Raw genomic sequence first — 17,853 nt, 5'->3', positions numbered from 1 at the left:
AACTTTATGATGATTCTATTGTGTTCTTACTTTTTCGTTTGTAAAAGTTTCAACTTTTTCCTGAAAATAAGATATTTTATTTGAAATTTTTTTAAGATGGAGATTAATTATTTGTACAGGCAACGATGTGAGTTAAATGTTGTAATCGCTATATACGATTTTTAATCAGAGGCTGATAAAGTTGATTAAATTTCTGTATTAGTAAGTTTTCTAGTTGTTTCATTTAAAATGAATTTTAATAGGATTCAGTTTTAATAGGATTCATAAATGTATTGGATGAGGTATAAAATGAACTTAATATAAAATATATATTTTTTTCACATTATACATATTTAATTTGAATGTTATTTTAAACAGACAATTGATAGACAATTGATCACTGCTCAAGTATAGTACTGTAGTCAAGTCGAGGTCAAGTCAAGCCAATGAATGCCATTATACTAACTTGAAATCTTTACTATCACTTCGAATGATCATTTCTCACTAAGCCATAGATAAGACCTCCTAAGAAATCAATTCATCTGATCAGCGAAGATCGTTATCGATGTCATTTGAAATAAATCTTTAATTTAATTAATTTAAATAATAAACGTCATTTAATTTAATAAAATTTGTTAAAGTTGTATACATATAATATTTAATAAAAGCAGCTATACGCAGATACGTGTTAACATGGCTGTCTGATTAAATGGAAAAGAAAGAAATTAGAAAGCACGCTTTCCAAATATTGATAAATTTTATCAATAATTTTATTTTATTATTCCATTGCGAGTGTAGATATATATTGTTCGATTTGTGGACTATAGAACAAGTAACATATAGTTGTTCATGTGGAAGATTATCTGTGTTGAGAGTTGAACCACAGTATCCTAAATATTGAACTAAGCTCGCTTTAGATGGTGATTGCAGACGCCAATAGAATTGTGAATTGCAATCTTTTGAATTGAAATGGCATATCCGTTAGAATTATTGGATTGCGGAGATTAAAGACATCTTTACCTTTGAGAGAGATCTGTAATATTTGTATGATTAATATAATATTGTGATATATGATAATTGATACTACGATTTTCAATCACAGTAAATGGGGTAGAGTCGATTACGGTTAGAGTGAATTAAAAAATTCTATTATATTTAATCCGTTTGTATGATTTCTTATTTACATGTCGGTTGCTAATTAACAGAATTTCAAAGTGAATTGAGTAGCTCTTCAAAATGATGTAGCATTTATCATTATCATTTTAGAATGAAATTATTTTTCAATATTTTATAACACTCGCGACAAAAGATTGGCCATTGATAAATCAATAGACACAAAAGGGAAAACCAAACGATATATTTTGAATAAATCACCGCCTATTGCACAAAAAATATAAAAAATCATTAACATAATTATTAATATAATGAACTCAAAAACAATCCGAGCTACTCTGACGAAATAGATCTTTAATTTTGAGATCTCTAGTTGCCTCTTTCTCCGCAAATTTAGCAGATTTTTCATTTACGTTGGTATCAGGTACAGGCACAGGGTTTTGACGACGTATTCCAGACGTAAGTGCTTCCAAAATTTCTTAAGAGATCACATTTTTGTTTCTTTCCACGACTGATCTCTGTTTGACATTAGTATGACATTTTTAATGTTGTACCTTTTGCAGAAAGTTTTATGGTATATTGATTCTCAAACCAGCTCTTACTTGCATTATAAAAGACATGTTTGTCGTTTTCTTCACTGTTAAGCAAAACACGATCAGAAATACAGCTGGGTCGTTAATCGAGGTTACTGTTGTACGAAGTAGCTGTTAATCGAGTTATTAGTGTATAGGTTCTTCTGAGACGCTCTTCTCAGAATGCTAATCGGTACATTGTTCTTATCAATGTAACCGTAATTTTATGAATTGAATTTGATATGATTATATGAATTTGATATGAATATGTCAGAACTTTGTAAACTTTTATAATTTAACACATGTAGTATGAAAATAGTATGTGGGCTTACCTATTAAATAGTGTGCTAATCCGATTTATCCCCTTGTGAAATTCATTTGTGTCCAAAAAGTCTAAACCAAATTAATATAGTTACATCACGCAAATTTGAGTATGGGCTGCCAAATGTATTTATATTAATTTTGAAAGAACGACACAAGTTTTCTTGTTCATTGGTTACTTTTGCAAGAGACGAGTCGGTGGTCGGATCGTTTTTTTAGCGGCTTGTGTTTTTTCAATTGGATTTGGTTTTAAGGCTGGTATGTATCTTCCTCCAAAAAATTCGTGTTTCGTGATTCATGATTCGTGATTCGTGATACTTGATACGTGTTTCATGACTTCAGTTCGAATATATGTTCAACTTTTTTCAATTAATTCTGGAACTTGTTAAAAATATTTTATAGTATTAAGAATTTTTGATTTGTTTTCGCAACCGACAAGAACTTGAAACAGCCGCCAATTTTGCTTGTTCCAAGAAATAACTGCAAATATAATGCACATATTAAACAAAAAGTTTTAAAGAAATCATTGTTTCTTTATTTAAAGAATTTTAAAACTATAATTAAAAAACAAAAATTAACTATAAAAAAAAAATCACTGCAATTCACATATATTTAAGGTTATGTGACGTATTTGCAAAAAAAATCTCCATTTGAAATATTTATATAAGAATCATTGCGTGATGAGACTTAAGAAGGCGGCGGCAGTATTATTTTCGACATACTTTAAACATAAGAGTGCAATTGCTTTATTCCCTAATAATCAATGTTAAAAAACATATTTTTAATTCTAATAGTCAATTTTAAATACCGTTTCATATCTTATGATTGAGGAGTTCGTAAAAGCGGTCGCGATTTGAATGTTTGAAATTTGGTTCGTTTTATAGAAAACGGAATAATCAGGTATTCCTTTATTTAGATTTTGCTTACTTCAAAATGGATACTTTTGGAACTGGTGCAACTCAATCTGAAAGGAACGAGTGTGGAGTTTTAAACTCAAACTTAAATCATTTTGATGATTTTATGGAGAAATTTCCTGCAGACCCTGCTTACATTGGTGCCATAATTGGTCGTGGCGGTTGTAAAATTAAAGAAATTAGAACAAACTTCAACGTTTATATACATATAAACAATGACACCAAGGAAATTTCTGTCAAGGGTCGTAATAGAAAAAATGTTGACGATGCAGTCAAATATATTCGTGATATTATGTCTGGTCAAGAAAATAGAAATTTTTCATTTCCAAATCACGAAGTCTCGCACAATCCCAAAGTTGTATTAAAAGAAAATACAATGAATCGTTTTAATGCTTCTTCCGAAAATGACAATATTCAGGTTGCAGCTCCAAAATCTGTAAGTATAAATTAAAAAGAAGGAGAATATGGATATATATTAATATAATATCTCATAACAAAATTGATTTAGGGAGAAAGTGGTGGAATTAGATTAAATGCGCCTACGAAAAATGTATATAATGGTGGCGCCGAAAACCATGTAGTATTGCAGCCTATCGATTGGGAAACTTTGAATAGAAAAGTTGTAAGAAAAATTTTTAAAATCTACATATTAAGTTATCGATTTACCATATTTATTTTGCTCACATGAGGCATTTTTGATTACAGGAAGAACATCGTAGGTTACACTGGGCGCATCTGCCAGACTTGAGAAAAAATTTTTATGAAGAAGTAGAGGAAGTCGCTATTAAGACAGAAGAAGAAGTGAATGAAATGCGTTATTTAAACAATAATATAAGTGTTTCCCGTTTGGTGACAAATGAAGATCAAATGTGTCCTGATATACCGAAACCAATTTGGAAATTTCAACATTGTTTCAAAGATTATCCTGATATCCTTGATGAGTTAAAGAAACAAAATTTTAATGAACCATCACCAATACAGAAGCAAGCATGGCCTATATTATTGAGAGGCGAGGATATGATAGGTATAGCCCAAACAGGGACTGGAAAAACTTTAGCATTTCTGCTTCCTGCTTTGATTCATACTGATGGACAGACTACACCACGTGAGAAACGTAATGGTCCAAATATATTAATTTTAGCGCCAACGCGAGAATTAGCATTACAAATAGCAAAAGAAGTTAACAAGTACTCGTTCCGTGGAATAAAAGCGTAAGTTAGGAAATAGTTAAACCATAGTTTAAAATGAATGAAGAAAAAAAATTATGAAATTCTTATTCAGTGTATGCATTTATGGTGGTGGGAATCGTCGTGACCAAATTAGTGTTTTCAAAGAAGGAGCTGAATGCGTTATTTGTACTCCTGGACGTCTTAATGATTTGGTTCAAGCTAAAGTTATAGACATTACATCAGTTACATATTTAATACTAGACGAAGCGGATCGTATGCTGGATATGGGTTTCGAGCCACAGATCCGAAAAATTCTACTCGACATACGTCCTGACAGGCAGACCGTCATGACTAGTGCCACCTGGCCACCAAGTGTTGGTAGATTGGCCGAAAGTTATATGAACAATCCTATTCAAGTGTGTGTTGGTTCGCTTGATTTAACTGCCACTCATACTGTGAGTCAAAATGTAGAACTCTTGGAGGATGCGGACAAATTTAATACGGTAATATTATTTGAAAACTTAAATAAGAAGAATTATGAAGAACAATGTATTTATTCTTGTTGCAGGTCCTTGCATTTTTAAAAAACCTTAAATCAACCGATAAGGTTATTATCTTCTGTTCTAAGCGAGCTCGTGCTGACGATTTGTCCAGTGATTTATCTCTAAAAGGCCTGTCAACACAATGTATACATGGTTCTCGTGATCAGGTACATAATGCATTAACTTAATTAGAGTAATGTCTCAGAATATAAAATTCTTATAAACTTAAAAAAAATTGTCTTTAGACCGATCGAGAACAAGCACTGGCTGATATAGCGTCAGGTGATATACAGGTTTTGATAGCGACAGATGTTGCTTCAAGAGGTTTAGATATTGAGGATATTACGTAAGTGCTTAGTAGTATTTGAAACCGAATTTGTTGTATTAATTGTTTTTCATTTAGTCATGTTATTAATTTTGATTTTCCGCGTAATATTGAGGAGTATGTTCATCGTGTTGGTAGAACTGGACGCGCTGGGCGAACTGGCACTGCCATAAGTTATATAACACGCTCAGATTGGGGTGTTGCAAAGGATCTCATTCGTATTTTAGAAGAAGCTGGTCAAGCAGCTCCAGAAGAACTATACAGAATGTCCAATCGTTTTGACAAGATGAAAGAAAGACGTGGAACAGATTTTAAAAGGGGTGGTGGTTTTAATCGCCGTTACTAAATGATATTTTTTTAATATATGGTAGGGGTATTATTCGATAAACAAGATCGTGAATAACCCTGTTTGATTCGAACCGATCAGTGTTTTACTTAAAAAAGTGTTGATCGTTAAAATATTGAAAATTAATTAATAAACTATTTCTAATGTTATTAGTATAATAATGTACAATAAGAAAAATCTAAAATAAAATTAATTAAAAATGTGTATTATTTAAATTGAAATACAAAATTACATTTTAGAATAAGGTTTTAAAGAAGAAATATTTAAAATATGTTTTTTATACAGTGAACTTTGTTAATTTAATAAATTTAATCAATTACAACTTTATGATGATTCTATTGTGTTCTTACTTTTTCGTTTGTAAAAGTTTCAACTTTTTCCTGAAAATAAGATATTTTATTTGAAATTTTTTTAAGATGGAGATTAATTATTTGTACAGGCAATGATGTGAGTTAAATATTGTAATCGCTATATACGATTTTTAATCAGAGGCTGATAAAGTCGATTAAATTTCTGTATTAGTAAGTTTTCTAGTTGTTCCATTTAAAATGAATTAGTTTTAATGGGATTCATAAATGTATTTGGATGAGGTATAAAATGAACTTAATATAAAATATATATTTATTTCACATTATACATTTTTAATTTGAATGTTATTTTAAACAGACAATTGATAGACAATTGATCACTGCTTAAGTATAGTACTGTAGTCAAGTCAAGGTCAAGTCAAGCCAATGAATGCCATTATACTAACTTGAAATCTTTACTATCACTTCGAATGATCATTTCTCACTAAGCCATAGATAAGACCTCCTAAGAAATAAATTCATCTGATCAGTTCATAAAATTATAAACAATGTCAACATAGCGATGGCGAAGATCGTTATCGATGTCATTTGAAATAAATCTTTAATTTAATTAATTTAAATAATAAACGTCATTTAATTTAATAAAATTTGTTAAAGTTGTATACATATTTATATAATCTTATATGAAATATTTAATAAAAGTAGCTATACGCAGATACATGTTTCCATGGCTGTCTGATTAAATGGAAAAGAAAGAAATGAGAAAGCACGCTTTCCAAATATTGATAAATTTTTATCTGTGTTGAGAGTTGAACCACAGTATCCTAAATATTGAACTAAGCTCGCTTTAGATGGTGATTGCAGACGCCAATAGAATTGTGAATTGCAATCTTTTGAATTGAAATGGCATATCCGTTAGAATTATTGGATTGCGGAGATTAAAGACATCTTTACCTTTGAGAGAGGTCTGTAATATTTGTATGATTAATATAATATTGTGATATATGATAATTGATACTCCGATTTTCAATCACAGTAAATGGGGTAGAGTCGATTACGGTTAGAGTGAATTAAAAAATTCTGTTTGATATTTAATCCGTTTGTATGATTTCTTATTTACATGTCGGTTGCTAATTAACAGAATTTCAAAGTGAATTGAGTAGCTCTTCAAAATGATGTAGCATTTATCATTATCATTTTGGAATGAAATTATTTCTCAATATTTTATAACACTCGCGACAAAAGATTGGCCATTGACAAATCAATAGACACAAAAGGGAAAACCAAACGATATATTTTGAATAAATCACCGCCTATTGCACAAAATATATAAAAAATCATTAACATAATTATTAATATAATGAACTCAAAAACAATCCGAGCTACTCTGACGAAATAGATCTTTAATTTTGAGATCTCTAGTTGCCTCTTTCTCCGCAAATTTAGCAGATTTTTCATTTACGTTGGTATCAGGTACAGGCACAGGGTTTTGACGACGTATTCCAGACGTAAGTGCTTCCAAAATTTCTTAAGAGATCACATTTTTGTTTCTTTCCACGACTGATCTCTGTTTGACATTAGTATGACATTTTTAATGTTGTACCTTTTGCAGAAAGTTTTATGGTATATTGATTCTCAAACCAGCTCTTACTTGCATTATAAAAGACATGTTTGTCGTTTTCTTCACTGTTAAGCAAAACACGATCAGAAATACAGCTGGGTCGTTAATCGAGGTTACTGTTGTACGAAGTAGCTGTTAATCGAGTTATTAGTGTATAGGTTCTTCTGAGACGCTCTTCTCAGAATGCTAATCGGTACATTGTTCTTATCAATGTAACCGTAATTTTATGAATTGAATTTGATATGATTATATGAATTTGATATGAACATGTCAGAACTTTGTAAACTTTTATAATTTAACACATGTAGTATGAAAATAGTATGTGGGCTTACCTATTAAATAGTGTGCTAATCCGATTTATCCCCTTGTGAAATTCATTTGTGTCCAAAAAGTCTAAACCAAATTAATATAGTTACATCACGCAAATTTGAGTATGGGCTGCCAAATGTATTTATATTAATTTTGAAAGAACGACACAAGTTTTCTTGTTCATTGGTTACTTTTGCAAGAGACGAGTCGGTGGTCGGATCGTTTTTTTAGCGGCTTGTGTTTTTTCAATTGGATTTGGTTTTAAGGCTGGTATGTATCTTCCTCCAAAAAATTCGTGTTTCGTGATTCATGATTCGTGATTCGTGATACTTGATACGTGTTTCATGACTTCAGTTCGAATATATGTTCAACTTTTTTCAATTAATTCTGGAACTTGTTAAAAATATTTTATAGTATTAAGAATTTTTGATTTGTTTTCGCAACCGACAAGAACTTGAAACAGCCGCCAATTTTGCTTGTTCCAAGAAATAACTGCAAATATAATGCACATATTAAACAAAAAGTTTTAAAGAAATCATTGTTTCTTTATTTAAAGAATTTTAAAACTATAATTAAAAAACAAAAATTAACTATAAAAAAAAATCACTGCAATTCACATATATTTAAGGTTATGTGACGTATTTGCAAAAAAAATCTCCATTTGAAATATTTATATAAGAATCATTGCGTGATGAGACTTAAGAAGGCGGCGGCAGTATTATTTTCGACATACTTTAAACATAAGAGTGCAATTGCTTTATTCCCTAATAATCAATGTTAAAAAACATATTTTTAATTTTAATAGTCAATTTTAAATACCGTTTCATATGTTATGATTGAGGAGTTCGTAAAAGCGGTCGTGATTTGAATGTTTGAAATTTGGTTCGTTTTATAGAAAACGGAATAATCAGGTATTCCTTTATTTAGATTTTGCTTACTTCAAAATGGATACTTTTGGAACTGGTGCAACTCAATCTGAAAGGAACGAGTGTGGAGTTTTAAACTCAAACTTAAATCATTTTGATGATTTTATGGAGAAATTTCCTGCAGACCCTGCTTACATTGGTGCCATAATTGGTCGTGGCGGTTGTAAAATTAAAGAAATTAGAACAAACTTCAACGTTTATATACATATAAACAATGACACCAAGGAAATTTCTGTCAAGGGTCGTAATAGAAAAAATGTTGACGATGCAGTCAAATATATTCGTGATATTATGTCTGGTCAAGAAAATAGAAATTTTTCATTTCCAAATCACGAAGTCTCGCACAATCCCAAAGTTGTATTAAAAGAAAATACAATGAATCGTTTTAATGCTTCTTCCGAAAATGACAATATTCAGGTTGCAGCTCCAAAATCTGTAAGTATAAATTAAAAAGAAGGAGAATATGGATATATATTAATATAATATCTCATAACAAAATTGATTTAGGGAGAAAGTGGTGGAATTAGATTAAATGCGCCTACGAAAAATGTATATAATGGTGGCGCCGAAAACCATGTAGTATTGCAGCCTATCGATTGGGAAACTTTGAATAGAAAAGTTGTAAGAAAAATTTTTAAAATCTACATATTAAGTTATCGATTTACCATATTTATTTTGCTCACATGAGGCATTTTTGATTACAGGAAGAACATCGTAGGTTACACTGGGCGCATCTGCCAGACTTGAGAAAAAATTTTTATGAAGAAGTAGAGGAAGTCGCTATTAAGACAGAAGAAGAAGTGAATGAAATGCGTTATTTAAACAATAATATAAGTGTTTCCCGTTTGGTGACAAATGAAGATCAAATGTGTCCTGATATACCGAAACCAATTTGGAAATTTCAACATTGTTTCAAAGATTATCCTGATATCCTTGATGAGTTAAAGAAACAAAATTTTAATGAACCATCACCAATACAGAAGCAAGCATGGCCTATATTATTGAGAGGCGAGGATATGATAGGTATAGCCCAAACAGGGACTGGAAAAACTTTAGCATTTCTGCTTCCTGCTTTGATTCATACTGATGGACAGACTACACCACGTGAGAAACGTAATGGTCCAAATATATTAATTTTAGCGCCAACGCGAGAATTAGCATTACAAATAGCAAAAGAAGTTAACAAGTACTCGTTCCGTGGAATAAAAGCGTAAGTTAGGAAATAGTTAAACCATAGTTTAAAATGAATGAAGAAAAAAATTATGAAATTCTTATTCAGTGTATGCATTTATGGTGGTGGGAATCGTCGTGACCAAATTAGTGTTTTCAAAGAAGGAGCTGAATGCGTTATTTGTACTCCTGGACGTCTTAATGATTTGGTTCAAGCTAAAGTTATAGACATTACATCAGTTACATATTTAATACTAGACGAAGCGGATCGTATGCTGGATATGGGTTTCGAGCCACAGATCCGAAAAATTCTACTCGACATACGTCCTGACAGGCAGACCGTCATGACTAGTGCCACCTGGCCACCAAGTGTTGGTAGATTGGCCGAAAGTTATATGAACAATCCTATTCAAGTGTGTGTTGGTTCGCTTGATTTAACTGCCACTCATACTGTGAGTCAAAATGTAGAACTCTTGGAGGATGCGGACAAATTTAATACGGTAATATTATTTGAAAACTTAAATAAGAAGAATTATGAAGAACAATGTATTTATTCTTGTTGCAGGTCCTTGCATTTTTAAAAAACCTTAAATCAACCGATAAGGTTATTATCTTCTGTTCTAAGCGAGCTCGTGCTGACGATTTGTCCAGTGATTTATCTCTAAAAGGCCTGTCAACACAATGTATACATGGTTCTCGTGATCAGGTACATAATGCATTAACTTAATTAGAGTAATGTCTCAGAATATAAAATTCTTATAAACTTAAAAAAAATTGTCTTTAGACCGATCGAGAACAAGCACTGGCTGATATAGCGTCAGGTGATATACAGGTTTTGATAGCGACAGATGTTGCTTCAAGAGGTTTAGATATTGAGGATATTACGTAAGTGCTTAGTAGTATTTGAAACCGAATTTGTTGTATTAATTGTTTTTCATTTAGTCATGTTATTAATTTTGATTTTCCGCGTAATATTGAGGAGTATGTTCATCGTGTTGGTAGAACTGGACGCGCTGGGCGAACTGGCACTGCCATAAGTTATATAACACGCTCGGATTGGGGTGTTGCAAAGGATCTCATTCGTATTTTAGAAGAAGCTGGTCAAGCAGCTCCAGAAGAACTATACAGAATGTCCAATCGTTTTGAGAAGATGAAAGAAAGACGTGGTACAGATTTTAAAAGGGGTGGTGGTTTTAATCGCCGTTACTAAATGATATTTTTTTAAAATATGGTAGGGGTATTATTCGATAAACAAGATCGTGAATAACCCTGTTTGATTCGAACCGATCAGTGTTTTACTTAAAAAAGTGTTGATCGTTAAAATTGAAAATTAATTAACAAACTATTTCTAATGTTATTAGTATAATAATGTACAATAAGAAAAATCTAAAATAAAATTAATTAAAAATGTGTATTATTTAAATTGAAATACAAAATTACATTTTAGAATAAGGTTTTAAATAAGAAATATTTAAAATATGTTTTTTATACAGTGAACTTTGTTAATTTAATAAATTTAATCAATTACAACTTTATGATGATTCTATTGTGTTCTTACTTTTTCGTTTGTAAAAGTTTCAACTTTTTCCTGAAAATAAGATATTTTATTTGAAATTTTTTTAAGATGGAGATTAATTATTTGTACAGGCAACGATGTGAGTTAAATGTTGTAATCGCTATATACGATTTTTAATCAGAGGCTGATAAAGTTGATTAAATTTCTGTATTAGTAAGTTTTCTAGTTGTTTCATTTAAAATGAATTTTAATAGGATTCAGTTTTAATAGGATTCATAAATGTATTGGATGAGGTATAAAATGAACTTAATATAAAATATATATTTTTTTCACATTATACATTTTTAATTTGAATGTTATTTTAAACAGACAATTGATAGACAATTGATCACTGCTCAAGTATAGTACTGTAGTCAAGTCAAGGTCAAGTCAAGCCAATGAATGCCATTATACTAACTTGAAATCTTTACTATCACTTCGAATGATCATTTCTCACTAAGCCATAGATAAGACCTCCTAAGAAATCAATTCATCTGATCAGCGAAGATCGTTATCGATGTCATTTGAAATAAATCTTTAATTTAATTAATTTAAATAATAAACGTCATTTAATTTAATAAAATTTGTTAAAGTTGTATACATATAATATTTAATAAAAGCAGCTATACGCAGATACGTGTTAACATGGCTGTCTGATTAAATGGAAAAGAAAGAAATTAGAAAGCACGCTTTCCAAATATTGATAAATTTTATCAATAATTTTATTTTATTATTCCATTGCGAGTGTAGATATATATTGTTCGATTTGTGGACTATAGAACAAGTAACATATAGTTGTTCATGTGGAAGATTATCTGTGTTGAGAGTTGAACCACAGTATCCTAAATATTGAACTAAGCTCGCTTTAGATGGTGATTGCAGACGCCAATAGAATTGTGAATTGCAATCTTTTGAATTGAAATGGCATATCCGTTAGAATTATTGGATTGCGGAGATTAAAGACATCTTTACCTTTGAGAGAGGTCTGTAATATTTGTATGATTAATATAATATTGTGATATATGATAATTGATACTACGATTTTCAATCACAGTAAATGGGGTAGAGTCGATTACGGTTAGAGTGAATTAAAAAATTCTGTTTGATATTTAATCCGTTTGTATGATTTCTTATTTACATGTCGGTTGCTAATTAACAGAATTTCAAAGTGAATTGAGTAGCTCTTCAAAATGATGTAGCATTTATCATTATCATTTTAGAATGAAATTATTTTTCAATATTTTATAACACTCGCGACAAAAGATTGGCCATTGATAAATCAATAGACACAAAAGGGAAAACCAAACGATATATTTTGAATAAATCACCGCCTATTGCACAAAATATATAAAAAATCATTAACATAATTATTAATATAATGAACTCAAAAACAATCCGAGCTACTCTGACGAAATAGATCTTTAATTTTGAGATCTCTAGTTGCCTCTTTCTCTGCAAATTTAGCAGATTTTTCATTTACGTTGGTATCAGGTACAGGCACAGGGTTTTGACGACGTATTCCAGACGTAAGTGCTTCCAAAATTTCTTAAGAGATCACATTTTTGTTTCTTTCCACGACTGATCTCTGTTTGACATTAGTATGACATTTTTAATGTTGTACCTTTTGCAGAAAGTTTTATGGTATATTGATTCTCAAACCAGCTCTTACTTGCATTATAAAAGACATGTTTGTCGTTTTCTTCACTGTTAAGCAAAACACGATCAGAAATACAGCTGGGTCGTTAATCGAGGTTACTGTTGTACGAAGTAGCTGTTAATCGAGTTATTAGTGTATAGGTTCTTCTGAGACGCTCTTCTCAGAATGCTAATCGGTACATTGTTCTTATCAATGTAACCGTAATTTTATGAATTGAATTTGATATGATTATATGAATTTGATATGAATATGTCAGAACTTTGTAAACTTTTATAATTTAACACATGTAGTATGAAAATAGTATGTGGGCTTACCTATTAAATAGTGTGCTAATCCGATTTATCCCCTTGTGAAATTCATTTGTGTCCAAAAAGTCTAAACCAAATTAATATAGTTACATCACGCAAATTTGAGTATGGGCTGCCAAATGTATTTATATTAATTTTGAAAGAACGACACAAGTTTTCTTGTTCATTGGTTACTTTTGCAAGAGCCGAGTCGGTGGTCGGATCGTTTTTTTAGCGGCTTGTGTTTTTTCAATTGGATTTGGTTTTAAGGCTGGTATGTATCTTCCTCCAAAAAATTCGTGTTTCGTGATTCATGATTCGTGATTCGTGATACTTGATACGTGTTTCATGACTTCAGTTCGAATATATGTTCAACTTTTTTCAATTAATTCTGAAACTTGTTAAAAATATTTTATAGTATTAAGAATTTTTGATTTGTTTTCGCAACCGACAAGAACTTGAAACAGCCGCCAATTTTGCTTGTTCCAAGAAATAACTGCAAATATAATGCACATATTAAACAAAAAGTTTTAAAGAAATCATTGTTTCTTTATTTAAAGAATTTTAAAACTATAATTAAAAAACAAAAATTAACTATAAAAAAAAATCACTGCAATTCACATATATTTAAGGTTATGTGACGTATTTGCAAAAAAAATCTCCATTTGAAATATTTATATAAGAATCATTGCGTGATGAGACTTAAGAAGGCGGCGGCAGTATTATTTTCGACATACTTTAAACATAAGAGTGCAATTGCTTTATTCCCTAATAATCAATGTTAAACATATTTTTAATTCTAATAGTCAATTTTAAATACCGTTTCATATCTTATGATTGAGGAGTTCGTAAAAGCGGTCGCGATTTGAATGTTTGAAATTTGGTTCGTTTTATAGAAAACGGAATAATCAGGTATTCCTTTATTTAGATTTTGCTTACTTCAAAATGGATACTTTTGGAACTGGTGCAACTCAATCTGAAAGGAACGAGTGTGGAGTTTTAAACTCAAACTTAAATCATTTTGATGATTTTATGGAGAAATTTCCTGCAGACCCTGCTTACATTGGTGCCATAATTGGTCGTGGCGGTTGTAAAATTAAAGAAATTAGAACAAACTTCAACGTTTATATACATATAAACAATGACACCAAGGAAATTTCTGTCAAGGGTCGTAATAGAAAAAATGTTGACGATGCAGTCAAATATATTCGTGATATTATGTCTGGTCAAGAAAATAGAAATTTTTCATTTCCAAATCACGAAGTCTCGCACAATCCCAAAGTTGTATTAAAAGAAAATACAATGAATCGTTTTAATGCTTCTTCCGAAAATGACAATATTCAGGTTGCAGCTCCAAAATCTGTAAGTATAAATTAAAAAGAAGGAGAATATGGATATATATTAATATAATATCTCATAACAAAATTGATTTAGGGAGAAAGTGGTGGAATTAGATTAAATGCGCCTACGAAAAATGTATATAATGGTGGCGCCGAAAACCATGTAGTATTGCAGCCTATCGATTGGGAAACTTTGAATAGAAAAGTTGTAAGAAAAATTTTTAAAATCTACATATTAAGTTATCGATTTACCATATTTATTTTGCTCACATGAGGCATTTTTGATTACAGGAAGAACATCGTAGGTTACACTGGGCGCATCTGCCAGACTTGAGAAAAAATTTTTATGAAGAAGTAGAGGAAGTCGCTATTAAGACAGAAGAAGAAGTGAATGAAATGCGTTATTTAAACAATAATATAAGTGTTTCCCGTTTGGTGACAAATGAAGATCAAATGTGTCCTGATATACCGAAACCAATTTGGAAATTTCAACATTGTTTCAAAGATTATCCTGATATCCTTGATGAGTTAAAGAAACAAAATTTTAATGAACCATCACCAATACAGAAGCAAGCATGGCCTATATTATTGAGAGGCGAGGATATGATAGGTATAGCCCAAACAGGGACTGGAAAAACTTTAGCATTTCTGCTTCCTGCTTTGATTCATACTGATGGACAGACTACACCACGTGAGAAACGTAATGGTCCAAATATATTAATTTTAGCGCCAACGCGAGAATTAGCATTACAAATAGCAAAAGAAGTTAACAAGTACTCGTTCCGTGGAATAAAAGCGTAAGTTAGGAAATAGTTAAACCATAGTTTAAAATGAATGAAGAAAAAAATTATGAAATTCTTATTCAGTGTATGCATTTATGGTGGTGGGAATCGTCGTGACCAAATTAGTGTTTTCAAAGAAGGAGCTGAATGCGTTATTTGTACTCCTGGACGTCTTAATGATTTGGTTCAAGCTAAAGTTATAGACATTACATCAGTTACATATTTAATACTAGACGAAGCGGATCGTATGCTGGATATGGGTTTCGAGCCACAGATCCGAAAAATTCTACTCGACATACGTCCTGACAGGCAGACCGTCATGACTAGTGCCACCTGGCCACCAAGTGTTGGTAGATTGGCCGAAAGTTATATGAACAATCCTATTCAAGTGTGTGTTGGTTCGCTTGATTTAACTGCCACTCATACTGTGAGTCAAAATGTAGAACTCTTGGAGGATGCGGACAAATTTAATACGGTAATATTATTTGAAAACTTAAATAAGAAGAATTATGAAGAACAATGTATTTATTCTTGTTGCAGGTCCTTGCATTTTTAAAAAACCTTAAATCAACCGATAAGGTTATTATCTTCTGTTCTAAGCGAGCTCGTGCTGACGATTTGTCCAGTGATTTATCTCTAAAAGGCCTGTCAACACAATGTATACATGGTTCTCGTGATCAGGTACATAATGCATTAACTTAATTAGAGTAATGTCTCAGAATATAAAATTCTTATAAACTTAAAAAAAATTGTCTTTAGACCGATCGAGAACAAGCACTGGCTGATATAGCGTCAGGTGATATACAGGTTTTGATAGCGACAGATGTTGCTTCAAGAGGTTTAGATATTGAGGATATTACGTAAGTGCTTAGTAGTATTTGAAACCGAATTTGTTGTATTAATTGTTTTTCATTTAGTCATGTTATTAATTTTGATTTTCCGCGTAATATTGAGGAGTATGTTCATCGTGTTGGTAGAACTGGACGCGCTGGGCGAACTGGCACTGCCATAAGTTATATAACACGCTCAGATTGGGGTGTTGCAAAGGATCTCATTCGTATTTTAGAAGAAGCTGGTCAAGCAGCTCCAGAAGAACTATACAGAATGTCCAATCGTTTTGACAAGATGAAAGAAAGACGTGGAACAGATTTTAAAAGGGGTGGTGGTTTTAATCGCCGTTACTAAATGATATTTTTTTAATATATGGTAGGGGTATTATTCGATAAACAAGATCGTGAATAACCCTGTTTGATTCGAACCGATCAGTGTTTTACTTAAAAAAGTGTTGATCGTTAAAATATTGAAAATTAATTAATAAACTATTTCTAATGTTATTAGTATAATAATGTACAATAAGAAAAATCTAAAATAAAATTAATTAAAAATGTGTATTATTTAAATTGAAATACAAAATTACATTTTAGAATAAATTTTTAAATAAGAAATATTTAAAATATGTTTTTTATACAGTGAACTTTGTTAATTTAATAAATTTAATCAATTACAACTTTATGATGATTCTATTGTGTTCTTACTTTTTCGTTTGTAAAAGTTTCAACTTTTTCCTGAAAATAAGATATTTTATTTGAAATTTTTTTAAGATGGAGATTAATTATTTGTACAGGCAACGATGTGAGTTAAATATTGTAATCGCTATATACGATTTTTAATCAGAGGCTGATAAAGTTGATTAAATTTCTGTATTAGTAAGTTTTCTAGTTGTTTCATTTAAAATGAATTTTAATAGGATTCGGTTTTAATAGGATTCATAAATGTATTGGATGTGGTATAAAATGAACTTAATATAAAATATATATTTTTTTCACATTATACATTTTTAATTTGAATGTTATTTTAAACAGACAATTGATAGACAATTGATCACTGCTCAAGTATAGTACTGAGGTCAGGTCAAGGTCAAGTCAAGGTCAAGTCAAGGTCAAGTCAAGCCAATGAATGCCATTATACTAACTTGAAATCTTTACTATCACTTCGAATGATCATTTCTCACTAAGCCATAGATAAGACCTCCTAAGAAATCAATTCATCTGATCAGTTCATAAAATTATAAACAATGTCAACATAGCGATGGCGAGGATCGTTATCGATGTCATTTGAAATAAATCTTTAATTTAATATATTTAAATAATAAACGTCATTTAATTTAATAAAATTTGTTAAAGTTGTATACATATAATATTTAATAAAAGTAGCTATACGCGTTTGCATGGCTGTTTGATTGAATGGAAAAGAAAGCAATGAGAAAGCACGCTTTCCATATATTGATAAATTTTATCAATAATTTTATTTTATTATTCCATTGCGAGTGTAGATATATATTGTTCGATTTGTGGACTATAGAACAAGTAACATATAGTTGTTCATGTGGAAGATTATCTGTGTTGAGAGTTGAACCACAGTATCCTAAATATTGAACTAAGCTCACTTTAGATGGTGATTGCAGACGCCAATAGAATTGTGAATTGCAATCTTTTGAATTGAAATGGCATATCCGTTAGAATTATTGGATTGCGGAGCTTAAAGACATCTTTACCTTTGAGAGAGGTCTGTAATATTTCATCCGTTTGTATGATTTCTTATTTACATGTCGGTTGCT

At 30.9% G+C, this 17,853-nt stretch overlaps 3 protein-coding genes and 1 long non-coding RNA gene across 6 annotated transcripts; 3 read left to right on the top strand and 1 right to left on the bottom strand.

Moving 5' to 3' along the window:
* Positions 1-737: 737 nt before the first annotated feature.
* Positions 738-14,812, bottom strand: LOC119663097. Of its 3 annotated transcripts, none has more exons than XR_005250956.1 (5): positions 14,725-14,812; positions 13,142-13,610; positions 7,543-8,011; positions 1,997-2,465; positions 738-1,012 (listed from the first exon to the last, which is right to left on the bottom strand). It is a non-coding gene; the product is annotated as an uncharacterized LOC119663097 (long non-coding RNA). The 3 variants fall into 3 exon arrangements; XR_005250955.1 differs by having other exon boundaries at positions 14,707-14,796; XR_005250957.1 differs by lacking the exon at positions 14,725-14,812 and having other exon boundaries at positions 739-1,012; positions 13,142-13,247; positions 13,310-13,378.
* Positions 2,170-5,368, top strand: LOC119663096 (probable ATP-dependent RNA helicase DDX43). The gene is made up of 8 exons (XM_038072762.1): positions 2,170-2,243; positions 2,902-3,335; positions 3,408-3,521; positions 3,605-4,110; positions 4,181-4,571; positions 4,637-4,777; positions 4,856-4,956; positions 5,014-5,368. Exons 2-8 carry the CDS (start codon positions 2,919-2,921, stop codon positions 5,279-5,281), a joined length of 1,938 nt encoding a protein of 645 aa, XP_037928690.1. The 5' UTR covers positions 2,170-2,243; positions 2,902-2,918; the 3' UTR covers positions 5,282-5,368.
* On the top strand, positions 7,716-10,904 carry LOC119663094 (probable ATP-dependent RNA helicase DDX43). Its single transcript, XM_038072760.1, has 8 exons — positions 7,716-7,789; positions 8,447-8,880; positions 8,953-9,066; positions 9,150-9,655; positions 9,725-10,115; positions 10,181-10,321; positions 10,400-10,500; positions 10,558-10,904. The coding sequence occupies exons 2-8, from the start codon at positions 8,464-8,466 to the stop codon at positions 10,823-10,825; spliced, it is 1,938 nt and encodes a 645-aa protein (XP_037928688.1). The 5' UTR covers positions 7,716-7,789; positions 8,447-8,463; the 3' UTR covers positions 10,826-10,904.
* LOC119663095 (probable ATP-dependent RNA helicase DDX43) lies at positions 13,324-16,539 on the top strand. Its single transcript, XM_038072761.1, has 8 exons — positions 13,324-13,388; positions 14,043-14,476; positions 14,549-14,662; positions 14,746-15,251; positions 15,321-15,711; positions 15,777-15,917; positions 15,996-16,096; positions 16,154-16,539. Exons 2-8 carry the CDS (start codon positions 14,060-14,062, stop codon positions 16,419-16,421), a joined length of 1,938 nt encoding a protein of 645 aa, XP_037928689.1. The 5' UTR covers positions 13,324-13,388; positions 14,043-14,059; the 3' UTR covers positions 16,422-16,539.
* Positions 16,540-17,853: the final 1,314 nt, after the last annotated feature.

Source organism: Teleopsis dalmanni, unplaced genomic scaffold, assembly GCF_002237135.1.
Source record: "Teleopsis dalmanni isolate 2A unplaced genomic scaffold, ASM223713v2 unscaffolded_contig_0129, whole genome shotgun sequence".
NCBI classification, from domain to species: Eukaryota; Metazoa; Arthropoda; class Insecta; order Diptera; family Diopsidae; genus Teleopsis; species Teleopsis dalmanni.
Note: the sequence above shows the minus strand (reverse complement) of the source record. Positions and strands in the feature narration are given on the sequence as shown.

Coding starts and splice junctions, on each gene's coding strand:
- LOC119663096 (XM_038072762.1), top strand. CDS start 2,919: ATGGATACTTTTGGAACTGGTGCAACTCAATCTGAAAGGAACGAGTGT. Junction 4,111..4,180: donor TCGTTCCGTGGAATAAAAGC/GTAAGTTAGGAA, acceptor ATTCTTATTCAG/TGTATGCATTTATGGTGGTG. Junction 4,572..4,636: donor ATGCGGACAAATTTAATACG/GTAATATTATTT, acceptor TTCTTGTTGCAG/GTCCTTGCATTTTTAAAAAA.
- LOC119663094 (XM_038072760.1), top strand. CDS start 8,464: ATGGATACTTTTGGAACTGGTGCAACTCAATCTGAAAGGAACGAGTGT. Junction 10,116..10,180: donor ATGCGGACAAATTTAATACG/GTAATATTATTT, acceptor TTCTTGTTGCAG/GTCCTTGCATTTTTAAAAAA. Junction 10,501..10,557: donor TTAGATATTGAGGATATTAC/GTAAGTGCTTAG, acceptor TTTTTCATTTAG/TCATGTTATTAATTTTGATT.
- LOC119663095 (XM_038072761.1), top strand. CDS start 14,060: ATGGATACTTTTGGAACTGGTGCAACTCAATCTGAAAGGAACGAGTGT. Junction 15,252..15,320: donor TCGTTCCGTGGAATAAAAGC/GTAAGTTAGGAA, acceptor ATTCTTATTCAG/TGTATGCATTTATGGTGGTG. Junction 16,097..16,153: donor TTAGATATTGAGGATATTAC/GTAAGTGCTTAG, acceptor TTTTTCATTTAG/TCATGTTATTAATTTTGATT.